Source organism: Oryza sativa, chromosome 2, assembly GCF_034140825.1.
Source record: "Oryza sativa Japonica Group chromosome 2, ASM3414082v1".
NCBI lineage: Eukaryota > Viridiplantae > Streptophyta > Magnoliopsida > Poales > Poaceae > Oryza > Oryza sativa.
Genome location: NC_089036.1, coordinates 27,239,818 through 27,253,762, shown reverse-complemented (window position 1 = coordinate 27,253,762; position 13,945 = coordinate 27,239,818). Strand labels below are relative to the sequence as shown.

At 43.1% G+C, this 13,945-nt stretch overlaps 2 protein-coding genes across 2 annotated transcripts; both read left to right on the top strand.

Annotated features, from left to right (window-relative positions):
• Nucleotides 1-1,020: 1,020 nt before the first annotated feature.
• LOC4330220 (peroxisome biogenesis protein 19-1) lies at nt 1,021-4,527 on the top strand. The gene is made up of 4 exons (XM_015767807.3): nt 1,021-1,175; nt 1,276-1,591; nt 2,633-2,949; nt 4,288-4,527. The coding sequence occupies exons 1-4, from the start codon at nt 1,072-1,074 to the stop codon at nt 4,331-4,333; spliced, it is 783 nt and encodes a 260-aa protein (XP_015623293.1). The 5' UTR covers nt 1,021-1,071; the 3' UTR covers nt 4,334-4,527.
• Nucleotides 4,528-10,269: 5,742 nt separating this feature from the next.
• On the top strand, nt 10,270-12,704 carry LOC107276276 (acyl-acyl carrier protein thioesterase ATL4, chloroplastic). The gene is made up of 5 exons (XM_015769032.3): nt 10,270-10,568; nt 10,973-11,073; nt 11,159-11,268; nt 11,955-12,050; nt 12,372-12,704. Exons 1-5 carry the CDS (start codon nt 10,270-10,272, stop codon nt 12,486-12,488), a joined length of 723 nt encoding a protein of 240 aa, XP_015624518.1. The 3' UTR covers nt 12,489-12,704.
• Nucleotides 12,705-13,945: the final 1,241 nt, after the last annotated feature.

Here is a 13,945-nt window from a genome sequence, read left to right as displayed (position 1 = left end):
CGAACTCGCACGAACACCTCACTCCTTATTTGAAAAGTTTGTATGCTGAAAGTTTACGTGCCCCATCTCGATTTGGATCAAATTCCGATTCAGATTCAAAAGTTCCTACACAGAAACTTCATATGTGTAATAAGAGATTTGTTGACAGCCTTGTGCTACTTGTTTGTTGGATGGTTTGGAAGGAAAGAAATGCGCGTGTGTTTCAGAACCAGCGGCGCTCAGCCAGTTTTCTGTTTGGTTCAATCAAAAAGGAAGTGGCGATTTGGAAGGAAGCTGGGGTTTTCAGGAATATAGGAGAGTAGGAGTAGTCCTTAGTGTAATCAAGCTTTTGGGAGGTTGCTCCGGTGACAACTTCCATTACTTCGACAGCTTCTTGTTGAAGTTATAACTTTGTATATTTGTATATATTCTTCAATCATAAGTAAATTTGGTTGGCCTATCTTGGCTGGCCCGGCAAAAAAATAATAATAAGACATTTGCTCCGGTCTAACAAAAAATATCTCGAGGTACTGGTACTTCACGGTACCAAATCGTTTCCGATGTTATTGAAACAATGCTCATCCTACCTAGTTAGATCTAACGATTGGAAAATTTCGAGATATTTTTTATTGGATCGGAGCAAATCTCGTATAATAAACTATTTGGGACAACGTCTTTCCTCTCTACACTTAGAGACCTGCCACAGTAGAGTTCCTTATGGTTGCTAACATGAGGGAAAAAACTCAAAACTACGTCTACGAAACAAACTTTAGAGAGTGGATCGAACTAATATAACGATCGGTTTTGCCCTTGGCAAAGGCTCAAAACTACGTCTACGAAACAAACTTCAGAGTTAATTTGCCCTTGGCACAGGCTCAAAGCCCTGCAACTGCAAGGCTGCAAGCAAAAAGCCAAACTAAACAGCAAAAGCCTTGCGAAGCAGAGAAGGGATCGGCGCTTCGCTTCCTTTCTGTCGTGGTGTCCTCGACGATCCCCCCCCCCCCCCCCCCCAAGACGCGCCCCCGATTACTCGCACGACCCGGCGACCACTCCTCCCCCACCACGCCGCGGCTTCCGCCCCCCCTCCTCCCGATGGCCTCCTCCAACCCCGGCGCCGGCGACGAGCTCCTCGACGAGCTCCTCGACAGCGCCCTCGACGACTTCACCAGCCTCGACCTCTCCGCCGCCCCCAAAAGGTAGCCCCCCCCCCCCCCCCCCCCCGGTCAGAGCCTACCGCTGGAATTCCGATCGAATCCGTGACGCTGATGACATCTCTGTGTGTGTGCGTGCGTGCAGCGGCGGGGAGGCCTCGGCGGCGTCGTCGTCGTCATCGGGGTCGGGGGACGCGAAGCCGGTGAAGGGGCTGGGGCTGGGGCTGGGGCTGCCGGACCCCAGGGCGCCGAGGCGGCGGGCGGCGAAGCAGCCCACTGCCGCGCCGCCGCCGCTGCCGCCGAGGGGCGCGTACGCGTCGGAGGCGCTCGAGAAGCTGACGCGCGAGACGCGGGAGGCGGTGCGCGGGCTCGAGACGGCCACCGGGGCCATAGCGGGGCTGGATGACGATGCGATGATGGAGGAGTTCGTTAAGCAGTTCGAGGAGTTCGCCGGCGCGCAGGTATGCTTTTTTGGAATGTCATCTGGTCGATGGAACTTAGAAACGGTATGAGAATTTAGGGACTGATTGAGCGTGGGCTGTTTAAACTGTGCTGTAAATACAAATTTTGCATTCTGAAATCGATGGATGACCCTTATGCCCACTGGTATATATAGATGAGCTTTAGATTTCTCTATGGTAGTACTTTGATTGAGAAAGTAAGATTTCTCTATGGTAGTACTTTGATTGAGAAAGTATGTGAAATTGGCTGCGGAATAGAAGGGATCTTATTTGAACGGCAGTGATATGAAAACAGCAATGATGAACAAAACTAACAATTGAAATAATCTGGACGAAAGGACTTTGGTGTGTATACTCATGAATCTAACAGATACATGTGATTTTCTGCAAGATAGCCCCAATCCTATATGCCATTTTGCCATGTCTTCAATTGTGCAATGCAATTGTAGACAGTCATCATGTCATCATGTACGACTGACTGGCTATCACTAAGAAGTTTTGAAGGCAGCACAACTGATAAGATTATATGCTTGTAACTTCCCATCTGTATGTAGTTCTTTTCTAGGCATGGCCTTTCAGGGTGCAAAAGCACTCCTGCTCACCTGATTATAACTTCCCTGGAAAATTACACAACCAGCCTCTGGCAATTTACTTTGCAAGCTGTTATTTCATCTAGGTGAAAATGATGCAGGATAGTGGTTGTTTTTACTAAGATAAGTTCTATATGAGATGACTGGACCATGGGATATGCCACTTCTTGTATGTTCCATATTAGGTTACAAAATTGGTTATGTGAGTAACCCATAAGGCCATAATAGCTCAAGGGGTAGCCTGCTTCTCAAAACAAGTCTGTTGTTGGTTGAGCTTTTCTATCTTAATACAAAGATATGCAAGCCTTTTCTGTATTCCCTCAAAAAATATGCCACTTGTGTGTTCCTATTATAAGTTGTTATATTAACAGTTGATGCTAGACCTTAGTTAATTCATGTTGCATTTATACAGCTATGAACCAAGCGCTTTATATTGTTTTACCTTCTACAGGATATGGACTCCATTGTTGAAACAATGATGCAACAACTTCTATCCAAGGAGATTCTTCATGAGCCGATGAAGGACATTGTGGAAAAATACCCAAAATGGCTCGAGGAAAATAAAAGCAAAATAAGCAAAGAAGAATATGAGCGTTACAACAACCAGCTTGAACTCATGATGAAGCTTAATGAGGTCTACGAAAAGGAGCCGGAAAACATGGCAAAGATTTTTGAGATCATGCAAAACATGCAAGAATGTGGTCAACCCCCCAGTGATCTTGTTCAAGACATTGCTCCAGATCTTGATCTGAGCAAGTTGGGACAACTGTGAGTCTTACAAACCTTTTCTTTTAAGTGTAACTGTTGTTAGTCATTACTGTTTGCACTCACACATTCAACTGAACTGAAAGTTTATACCCTGTTGGTTCCGTAGGATGCTAAATTGTTTCAAAATATTTGGTCTAGCATGCATTTCTGGATCAAACTTTGCCTGGCAATTGCTTTACTGATATGTTGGTTTTTGATTTATACTGTTAATATTCTATCATGATTATAAAGTTCTAACTAACATATTGTAATATGTACAACTGTCTAATGGTCAAACTTTATTAATGAAGATCATGGCGGACTTTTGTAGAAAATGGTTGTGAGTATTAAGTATTGCTGTACTTAGGCAGAGTCACGCATCATAGTTTCTTTGTCCCTCTCAAAAGTTCTTTATTTCAGTTTCGAATTGCATTAACATTAGGGCCCCTTTGAATCGTAGGAATGAAAAAACGGAGGAATAGGAAAAACATAGGATTTTGACAGGAATGTAAGTGTAAAACAGAGGATTATAAAACACAGGAAAAACACATGAATGATCGTTTGATTGGACCACAGGAAAAACACAGGAATCAGATGAGAGAGATAGACTCAAAGGATTTTTACCAAGAGGTTGGACCTCTTGCTAAGTTTCCTCCAAAACCTATATGCAACAAGCCATTCCATAGGAATTTTGTAGGATTTGGAAAACTTCAATCCTTTGAATCAAAGGGCTACATAGGAAAATTTCATATAGGATTTCAATCCTATGAAATTCCTTCATAATTCCTTTGATTCAAAAGGGCCAATCATGCAGATTCTAACTCAAAATATATTGTACTGTCCATATCGTGTCATTTTGTGAATTTAAATACGCTCACTTTTTAGCAGCTTTAACTTTTACCTTCTCCATATAATATTTTGCTATTCTTAATTTAGTTGAGGTGCTATTAGGACCTTCTTTGATTGTAATATGAACTAATTCTGTAGTACATGGCATTTACTTTGCAAAAATACCTAAGGATCTTTGGATGAGAAGATTCTCCCCTCAGATTAAATAATCATCTGCAAAGTGATTACGTTATCATGACATGTTCCTGGATTGTCCATTATGTTAAATTAGTTATTTATCAGTATATTATTTATGTTTCTTATTACCTTAAGAACTCCATCTGAAAAAAAAAAACTAATCCTAGAAGGGGATGTGACATTTTCTAGAGCTGTTCAGATTCATTGTACTAGGAGATGCCACATCCTTGTCTAGGTTGAGTTTTTTTGGGACGGAGGGAGTAAGCTACTACTATAGATGCATTTGATTTTGATATTGAAGGTCTGACTAATCTGCGTTTCTATAAAACACAGGTCTCCGGAGATGCTTGAATCAGCACCAAATTGCTGTGTAATGTGATGAGTAAAACATTCCGTTATGGATTATGAAGTAGCTACCTTATCTCTACCCTTTCCCTAAAGTTACTTTCATATGGATCAATTGTAAAGCTTCACAGATACATATGAACTCAATGTTTTCTTATTCTTTAGCGAAAGATACATTTGTTCGAATTGATGTACTGTGAAAGGGAAGAAAAATATATCCGTTTGCCTTGTGCGAGGTGTGCAATGTGCAATCTTGAATGCACAAGTTATGTCGGAGGCAACTCTTAACAAGAAAAGGATATTGCTGAATTTGTGAAGCATGCTGCATGCACAGTGCAATGCAAATCACAAGGACGTAATGTGACGCTCACCATGTCACGTTGTTCCGCTTTCCTTTCATATGTTTTTGAATGTGTTTGAACAATGTCCTTTTTTTGGAATGGTGATGTATGGTCCCATCGTCCATCAATGATTATCTGTGCGCTATAGGGCCTGTTTAGTTTGCGAAAAGAAAATTTTTAGGTGTCATATTGGATATTTGACCGGATGTCAGAAGGGGTTTTCGGACACAAATGAAAAAACTAATTTCATAACTCGCCTGGAAACCACGAGACAATCTTTTGAGCCTAATTAATCTGTCATTAGCATATGTGAGTTACTGTAGCACTTATAACTAATCATGGACTAATTAGGCTCAAAAGATTCGTCTTGTGATTTCCCCTCTAACTATGTAATTAGTTTTTTTTAATCTATATTTAATAATTCATACATATATTTAAAGATTCGATGTGATGTTTTTTTTTAACTAAACCAGGCCTATATTGATGCTGAAAGGTGCATGGAATCCAATCCTAGAGCATCACACCCATTCACCCTCGATGTCGCACTTAGTACCATTAGGATTTTGGCAATTGAAAATGGCAGGCTTTAACCTGCAGGTCAGATGCATATTCTACATTCCAGTAGGAAAATCAACACAAAGTCACAATATATTGAATCTAGGATTCACGTTCTTGGGCGCCACGCAAATGCAAAACCTTTGCCTGGTTGATTCTCCAAAACAGAGTGTGGACTTTGGATATATTAGCAACCAGAGGCTGGCCAAACGGATCCACGTGTCCGCTATGTCGTCAGACCCAAGAGACGGCTCATCACTCAGAGAATTTGGAATGAGATAGCGCATTGAACTGGCAATGGACACCTAAGCCCTCATCGCTGGCGAGCAACGCCTACGGTACACGAGTGGTGGGAGGCCATTGCAAGTACAAGAGAAGCACCAAAGAAGGCACTACGCACGTTATACACTCAGAGAATTTGGAATGAGATAGCGCATTGGACTGGCAATGGACACCTAAGCCCTCATCGCTGGCGAGCAACGCCTACGGTATACGAGTGGTGGGAGGCCATTGCAAGTACAAGAGAAGCACCAAAGAAGGCACTACGCACGTTAACTTTGCTAGTGGCCTGAGAGATTTGGAACGAAAGAAACTGGAGGACTTTCCAGTACAAGGAGTTGCCGGCGTCAAATCTTCTATCCAAGATAAAAGAGGAAGAACAACGTGGAGCCTTGCGGGTACGAGAAGCCTCGTTGCCTGGCTGCCGCTGTAATTAGCCTTTTCGGCAGGGCTGCACTCCTGTTTTTTTTGCTTTTGTAAAGTTTTCTTTTGTACAGTTCCTTTCTTCTCTATTCAATGAAATTGGCGGTCTCATCGATTCATTCAGAAAAAAAAAGATTCACGTTCTTTTACGAAATTTTGAGATTTTGTACATGACAAAAGCAGATTTCGACTGAAATGTCCAATGGTTTTCGAGGATCCAAATTTAAAACAGTAAATTTTACAAAAAAATGATCAGAATTTGATCAAAATTAACGTCGTACCATATAGGTTGTGGGAATTTGGGATCGGAAAGGCTAAGCCTGGTTGAATCAGAGCTAAAGTCGCCCTCACCTTTTTTCACCTACGCACTCTGTGGGAAAAAAAAAGATTCAGTTTTACAAGAAGCTGAACGGAGCAAGACCATAAAATGAAACAACCAAATTGGAGCAATGATCAAATTTCAGTTGTTGGATGCTTCACGATAAAAGTTTACCCGCGACCACTCGCGCTCCCGTGTCGTCCACGCCTGGGCGACCGGGGGTGAATCCTAGCTCTCTGCTAGGGCTGTCAACGAGCCGAGCTCGAGCGAGCTCGTTTGCCCAAGCTCGAGCTCGACACAAGCTCGAGCCGAGCCTATTGCACTTTCGAGCTTTTAGGCAAGCTCGGTTTGAGCTCGTTTGAGCTCGAGCTTGGTGCTGAGCTTGGCCATAAGTAGTATAATATATATTTTAATGATAATCTCTTGATAAGTATAATTATTTTCTTGTTGATCACACTAATAAAAGAGTATAAAATGATTAAAATAAATATATTGTGCTAACACATGCTAATTTATTTTGTAAATAGATAGTAATATATATATTTATCTATTAGTTTATTATATTAATAAGGTGAACATGCAATATAAACTATACGCAGTCAAGCTCGGCCAGGCTCGGTAGAAGCTCGAGCTCGGCTCGGTAAAGCTCGCGAGCTTTTGCTCAGGCTCGAGTTCGGCTCGTTTGGAGCTCGAGCCGAGCTCGAATCGAGCCTAGGACGAGCCAAGCTCGAGCTGCTCGCGAGCCTCGAGCTTTTTTGACGGCCCTACTCCCTGCAGCCACCACCCTCCCCTCCTCTCCCCGCCTCGCTGTCGCCGAAATCTACACGGCTGCCGGGATAGTGACGGCGGAGCCAAAACCCCAGCTGCAGCCCGCCCTCGGCATGAGGAGGCGGCACGACGTGCTGGGAAGGCTGTGTGACGGTGTAGCGTGAAGCTGCGGATCCGCCATCGTCGTATTTGTCTCCCCCACTAGATCTGGTGTTGGCCGCGGGATTTGATTGGAGGTGCAGGCGTCCGCGCGAGTGACAGCGGTGGGATGGCGGGAGGTTGAGAGGACGCTGCGGCCGGTGGGAGGTTCGAGCGGTAGCATACCGGCTGGCCGATGGGAGGCGCAGGCCACAGCAGCAGCTGGCTAGCACGATTGACGATAGAGGGCCGACGCGGGCGACGACAACAGCTGACGGGAGGGACGAGTCGTGGCGAGCGGCAGCAGGCGCGAGAGACATCGACGGTGGGAGACCAGCGAGCACGACATGGAGGCTAAAACAGTGTGCCGGCGAACTTGCCATGGTGGGAGCATGACACGACTGGGGTGCAACGGCGGGGAGACTGTCGCGGTGGGAGGATGGAGGCGACGACGATACGACCAGGTGGCATGTTCGAACACGACCAGCCTACTCGAGGTGGTGACGAAGGTAGCGTGATGAGGTGGGCATTGAAGGCTGCGGCAAGCTCCTTTCCAGGCGTCAATCCTTTTGTGGCGGCGACTTGCCTCTGCAAGATGGCCACGCTGGATGGAGGTGAGGGGATCCATTCTTCTCTCTCACCTTATCCCTCTCCAACTCAACCAAGTGGATGGAATCGGAGCGCGCCGGAGGTTGAGATCCTACTTTGATGGTCGGACAGTGGCGAGGCGTCGACGCGGTGGCTGCACGTTGCAGGGGATTAGCTGGTGGTTTCTGCTGAATTGGATATGCACCCATTGGCGCTTGAGTGTAGGAGCTACGGATGAAGGCCTAGCCTTCAGGCCGACAACGGAGACGCCTATGGGCGCCGCTTTCCCATTAGGGCGTTGTTGCGTTTTCTCTTATGCCACAATGGTTTTTTCAGGTGAAAATCACGTCCTGGTTCTCTAGGACGAGTGACGGCACCACCCTTAGCGTTGTTTCCTTCTTAGAGTCGTAGTTCAGAAGACCCATTCCTTAGAGGTGTGGTGTGCTTGTTCTATTTTGGCAGTAGGATCAGTCGTAGACGCATGGTGCGGTTGTTATTTTTTTCCTGACTATAGTCTCCTAGAATTATAGACTTATTACTATTTTTTATACTATATCAATAGAAATATCGCACTATCTTGTACGGGTTGTTTAAAAAAAGAATTCAATTGTTGCTGTTGCTATCCTATGCCCCCAAATTTTGAAAGAAGACTTGAAATTAATATTGCGACATCCGGGGTTGAAGATTGACCTGGAATCAGCATAATTGTAAATGAGTTTTTTAATTGTTACCCAAGTGTCATGTAATTGTTACTGCATTTATTCTATTCAGAGTAGAAGAATCGACATAATTAAGGGCCGCGATTTTTTTTTTTAAAGATGGCCACGGAAGAAGTGGTGTATGCAAGACTGGCTTCATATTCGGTGGGGATTGTGAACCGGTTACATGACTTTCTTCTCCCTGAAGCCTTGACACGTTAAGCTTGATTTCTTTTGATCTACTAGTTTTTCTCTTGGTCTCTCCACCTCTCAAACAGATAGTATATCATTTTCCCCCCTGAAAGATACTATCAAATATATATTCTTGTCTTCCTTGTACGTGCGTGCATCTGCGTACACTCTTCCCCCCTCCCCCCCGAAAGATACTATCAAATATATATTCTGATCTTCCTTGTACATGTGCGTGCATATGCGGACCCTTGGAAGTTGAGAAAAAAAAACGAGATTTGGATTAAGAAATAATTGTGAGTGTGTTGAGTACTCCCTCCAAACTCGTAAAGGAAGTCGTTTAGGATAATGTTTAAGTCAAAACTTAGGAATATAAATCATGAATAACTATCAAGTTGCTAAGTTTGAAAATGTAAAAATTATATGAATAGATTTGTCTTAAAAATACTTTCATAAAAGTATACATGTATCATTTTTCAATGAATATTTTTATAGAAATAAGAAGTCAAAGTTGTGTTTGGAGACTGTGTCGCTGTCCAAAACAACTTCCTTTACGAGTACGGAGGGATTATTGAACACGGGATCTTAGAGTTGAAACCACATATATATTTCTTACTACTGCACTATCAAGTGGGATGCAAGCTTACGGGTTACCTACTAATTTGACCTATGAATGGGTTTATGGGTTGATCCACTCGCATCTCTATGACGCGGCAAGCCGAGCTATAACGTGAAAACCCGCGGATTACACTTTATTTACTCTCTCCTTCCCAAATTGATCACCATGTAATGGAATTTAAAATTTCTCAAATTGATCATCATATAACCACATAGACACTGATTTCATCATAATACAATTAATGCAGCATGCGAGAATGTGTGCAGGTGGGCATGGTGAGAGAATGTGTGTATGGTGTCTTGATTAATGTGATTTAAATTATCCTTGTTCTTGGTGTATAAATTTATATGATGGTCAATTTGGGAAAGATAATTAATATATAAGTAGATTAGTGCGTCGACCCGCTTGCATTCATGCATGTGAAAAATTGAAGCCTCATTTTTTCGCTTATACTTATGCTTATTAGTTAAAATTTAAATTTTCTTGAAGCTAATTTTAAGGTTTTTCATCGAAGTTTATTTTTCAGCTTTTGATTTTAGATCGCTAAGAACACGTATATAAAAATTTTATTCACAAATTATTTCTCGTTTGCAACAAACAATGGGGCCGTGAAACCGTATGATCAGCACGTGTACTGGTAACAGATCATTCGGATCGATGTACAGGAACCGACGAATTAATTGGAAGTGGTGGCGGAGACGTTCGCATCGATCGGTGACGGTAGAAACACCAGGAATTCTTTAAGCAGGATCGGAGGAAGTGTGAATATGATACGCTGTATGATACGATACGAATTGATATGATGTGTGATATGACAGTTGTGTTAGGAAAGCAGCTATAAATAGACGACGGTTCGAAGCCGGAGATCGATCAAAAGCACACGGCTCACACACACACAGGCGTAGCAGTCGAGTAGCACACACAAGGCGTAGTGTAGTCGCGTATAGAACGATCGATTGATCGATCGATCAACACACGGTTCACGGCCTCACAGGCGGCGCTAGCTACTCCAGCTTAGATCGATCAAGCACGCGTACCGGTTGTTGGTTCACCATGCAGCAGCCAAGCGTTAGCCTCGCCCCAAACACCAGCTGCCACCCGCAGCACGCCGGATCAGCAGCTGGGTCGTCACGCCGTAGCCATGGCCACCTCGGCGTGCTGCTGCACGTCGACCACTCGGATGGCCGCCGTGCAGGGGCTCTCTACGCCGCCACGAACCTCCGTTCCCTTGAAGCTATACCTGCCACCGGCCCGACCCTCCGTTCCCTTGAAGAAGCTATAGCCGCCCCGAACCTCCTTTCCCATGAAGCTGTTATCTCCGCCAACAACACCTACCAGGACGCCAAACCAAGGTTCATCCAAACTAAATATATATTCATTTTGCCTCCTCTCTCTGCTCAATACATTTTCTTTCTTCGATTTACATGAAAGATGTATATGCTCATACGTATTACGTACTATACACATGACATACGCAAATGCGCCTTCTTGGTAGACTCTAGCTAAAATGACAGAGATGCATGCCAGTGACAAATATCAAGCTCACTAAATTCTTATAGAAGAGTGCATTATGTGTGTAATATTTGTAGGCATCAAGATTTAAAGTTTTGTGGTTTTCTTAGCTTCTTGTTCAACATTTGGTTTCTATTCTACTCAGTCGTTAATTAAATCTCTTAAAATGAACCATGTATCTGGCCTTGAATTAACTTGATGATCTTTTTAATTTCTCTAACTTGTATTTTGATGTGCAATTCAGGGCGCGAAAGTTCTTCGAGTTGGAGATGACCGTCCAGGACTGCGATCTGGACCAGTACGGCGTTGTCAACAACACCGTCTATCCTTCTTACATCGAACGAGGTTGATCAGTTGTTGCACCCATGAACGTACCCATGAATGAATTAACAATCACTCTAATAATTAAATCACTTACGTGCATGTGCAGCACGAGAGGAGTTGATATCAGGCCTTGGAATGAGCAGAACCTCGATAGCGTGCACAGGCAACGCGATGGCACTCACCGAGCTCAACATTAAGTACTTCACCCCTCTAAAGGTATAAACAATTAAATATCACGGTTAGGGATGGCAATGGATTGGGTTGGGCACGGATATAATTGAGAAAAACCATGTCTGACCTGATGCCCGATATCGCTTGCCTAAACCCTACCCTCTAGGGTTATCAGGCAAAACTCTGTGCCCATACCTATGCCCAATGTGTACAGGCATGCCCAATGAATACCCAATGGATCTCATATGAATAATAACTCGAAAGATAAATAATTTAACAAAGAGAAACAAAATCAATAATTTATCAAATTATGAGTTATCAACAATAATTTAAATTACATCCCAAGTTATTATCAGTTAGGATCACAAAATAGACTAAGAAAAAAAAGGTATAAGAATTAAGAGATAAGTCGAAATTAGCTAATACATATGTATCGATTGGGCATGGGTTACCCATGGGTAAAAAAATAAACCCGGTTGTTGTCCACAACGTCTCCGGGTCTTGGCCAGGCGTGCCCATGGTAAAAAATCATACCCACACCCGTGTTCATCGGGTTGGATACTGGATCCGTGGATAAAATTACCATCCCTAATCACGGTATAAACATATGCGTTCTTCTTGTTAACTACCATTTTTAATTATTAGAACCAAAGTCTCTGGAGATGGCTAATTAATTAACCCCAATGTTTTACCATGTCTTCTAATTTATTGCAACATTGTTCAATTCGCAGCGAGGCGAGAAGTTTGTTGTTAGGTTGTCACTTGGACGGATCAAGGGAGCACGGATTTATGCCGAACAATACATCGAGAGGCTGCCGGATCGCAAGGTAACCAGCAGTGCCCACACAAGCAAATGCCGCCCGTGCATGCTGAGTGCTGCTGCCATAGGCCCATAGCTCTGCACGTTTTTCTTGGCGAAAAGAGAAGCCAGCATTGAGTTTTTTTCGTGTGCCTACATTTTCAGTACAACACGTGTCTAACATGCATAATCACATACTTGATGCTACCTCCATATATAATTGATACTTCCTCCGTTCCATAACTCTGAACTGAACTCGCCTAGTTTTACTACTAGAAGTTGGTTTTTTTAAGAACAAAAGGTGTATGTTTAGTTAATCTACATTAATTTTTGATGCATGCAATGGCAGCTCGTTGTGGAATCGACGGCCACCATCATCTGCCTCAACAGAAAGCACCGTCCGACTCGCGTGTGGCCGGAGCTGTCCTCCAAGCTGCTGGACTACTTCTCGTCCCAGGAAGACTAGCGACTAGTGATTTCTCAAAACTTACAGCAGTAACATCCTATACGTTGTACATCTGTTATGCACATACATCATGCCTGAGGGAAGAAGGATCTCAAATGAGTGGTCTGATACTCATATGCTCGTGCTTAATTTGTAACGGGTTGTAAAATAAAGATAATACAAATAATCATGTGTGGTATCAAGTCATACAATTTAAACATCAAATTTATAAGGGAACATTAATTTTTGAATTTTCTTCAGCAGTATCAAGTATAAGAGATCATTAATTTGAATTATATTGTCTTTAGCAAAGTCAAATGAACATTTGAAGAACGACCATCAGGGGCAACTCGGGCTCAAATTAAACCCGGGCTCGTTTTTTCTTTTTAAAAAAGGGTCTACCACACAGTAGAAGAAGCATGCTCCCCACGTAAGGCTCAAGAGCACGGGGAGGGCTAATGGACAGGTGATCGCCCCCCATCCCTCTCCTAACACTCACGCTACTCCCCTTCTTCCCTTCCTATTGCACCATAAATTTTAAAAGAAACAAATTAAAAAATAAAAATTAGAAAAAAAATTAATACCCTTAAAAATATATATGTACATTGACTTTATACTTATAAATATATACTGTAAAATTCATACGTATAAACTTTATGTATAGAAATATTCTACGTAGAAATATTTAAATCTGAATTTGAATTTGTATCGGCCACATAAACTTTTAACCAATTTTAGATGTGTAAAATTTAGATGTATAAGCTTTAGGTATATAAATTTACCCCGAAAAGAAAAACTATATGGTGTGTCAAAAACAAAAAAGAAGAAAGCGGTGGGAGAAAAAAAGTCTAATTAGCAATCTCGTAGGAGCATACCTAGAGCTTGTTTGGTAGAGCTCCAACTACTTAGCGCCTGTTTGGCATAGCTCCAGCTCCAGCTCCACCCCTCCTGGAGCTGGAGCTCAGCTAAACAGTTTCAGCTTCACTAAAACTGGGAGTGGAGCTGGGTGAATGTGGACCCCCGTTTTTATAATAGGAATCAATCGTGTAAACAGTACCATTTCCCTGGATCAAGTAGTCTGGTACACACGAATTCATAGCTGAAATACCAAGTACACATACACGAGTGTCTAGTACGAATCATTACATCATAAGCCCGCAGGCATAGACTTAAATCATCGGACCGAGTGGTCCGGAATACATCCTAAAAACAGAAGTAGATAAGGCAGCGGAGTTAAGGCAGCGGCACGCCATTGCCACAGGCAACGGCCGTAACTAAGACCTACTGAGCGCCATTGTCTTCATCACCCTCCTGGTAATAGGCATAGGGATCCTCCGAAGCTTCATCTCCGACCTCTGATTAAGTTTGTATATTGCAAGGGTGAGTACCAACCGTACTCAGCAAGCCACCACAGCAACAATGCATATGACAGGGGTATTCAAAGGATGGCTATGGTTCTTTTGCGCAAAGCAAGTTTT

Bases quoted from the DNA above. Each gene is read 5' to 3' on its own strand.
- LOC4330220 (XM_015767807.3), top strand. From the start codon at position 1,072: ATGGCCTCCTCCAACCCCGGCGCCGGCGACGAGCTCCTCGACGAGCTC. The intron at 1,176-1,275 runs GTAGCCCCCCCC...GCGTGCGTGCAG, and splicing joins CTCTCCGCCGCCCCCAAAAG to CGGCGGGGAGGCCTCGGCGG. The intron at 1,592-2,632 runs GTATGCTTTTTT...TACCTTCTACAG, and splicing joins AGGAGTTCGCCGGCGCGCAG to GATATGGACTCCATTGTTGA.
- LOC107276276 (XM_015769032.3), top strand. From the start codon at position 10,270: ATGCAGCAGCCAAGCGTTAGCCTCGCCCCAAACACCAGCTGCCACCCG. The intron at 11,074-11,158 runs GTTGATCAGTTG...GTGCATGTGCAG, and splicing joins TCCTTCTTACATCGAACGAG to CACGAGAGGAGTTGATATCA. The intron at 12,051-12,371 runs GTAACCAGCAGT...ATGCAATGGCAG, and splicing joins AGAGGCTGCCGGATCGCAAG to CTCGTTGTGGAATCGACGGC.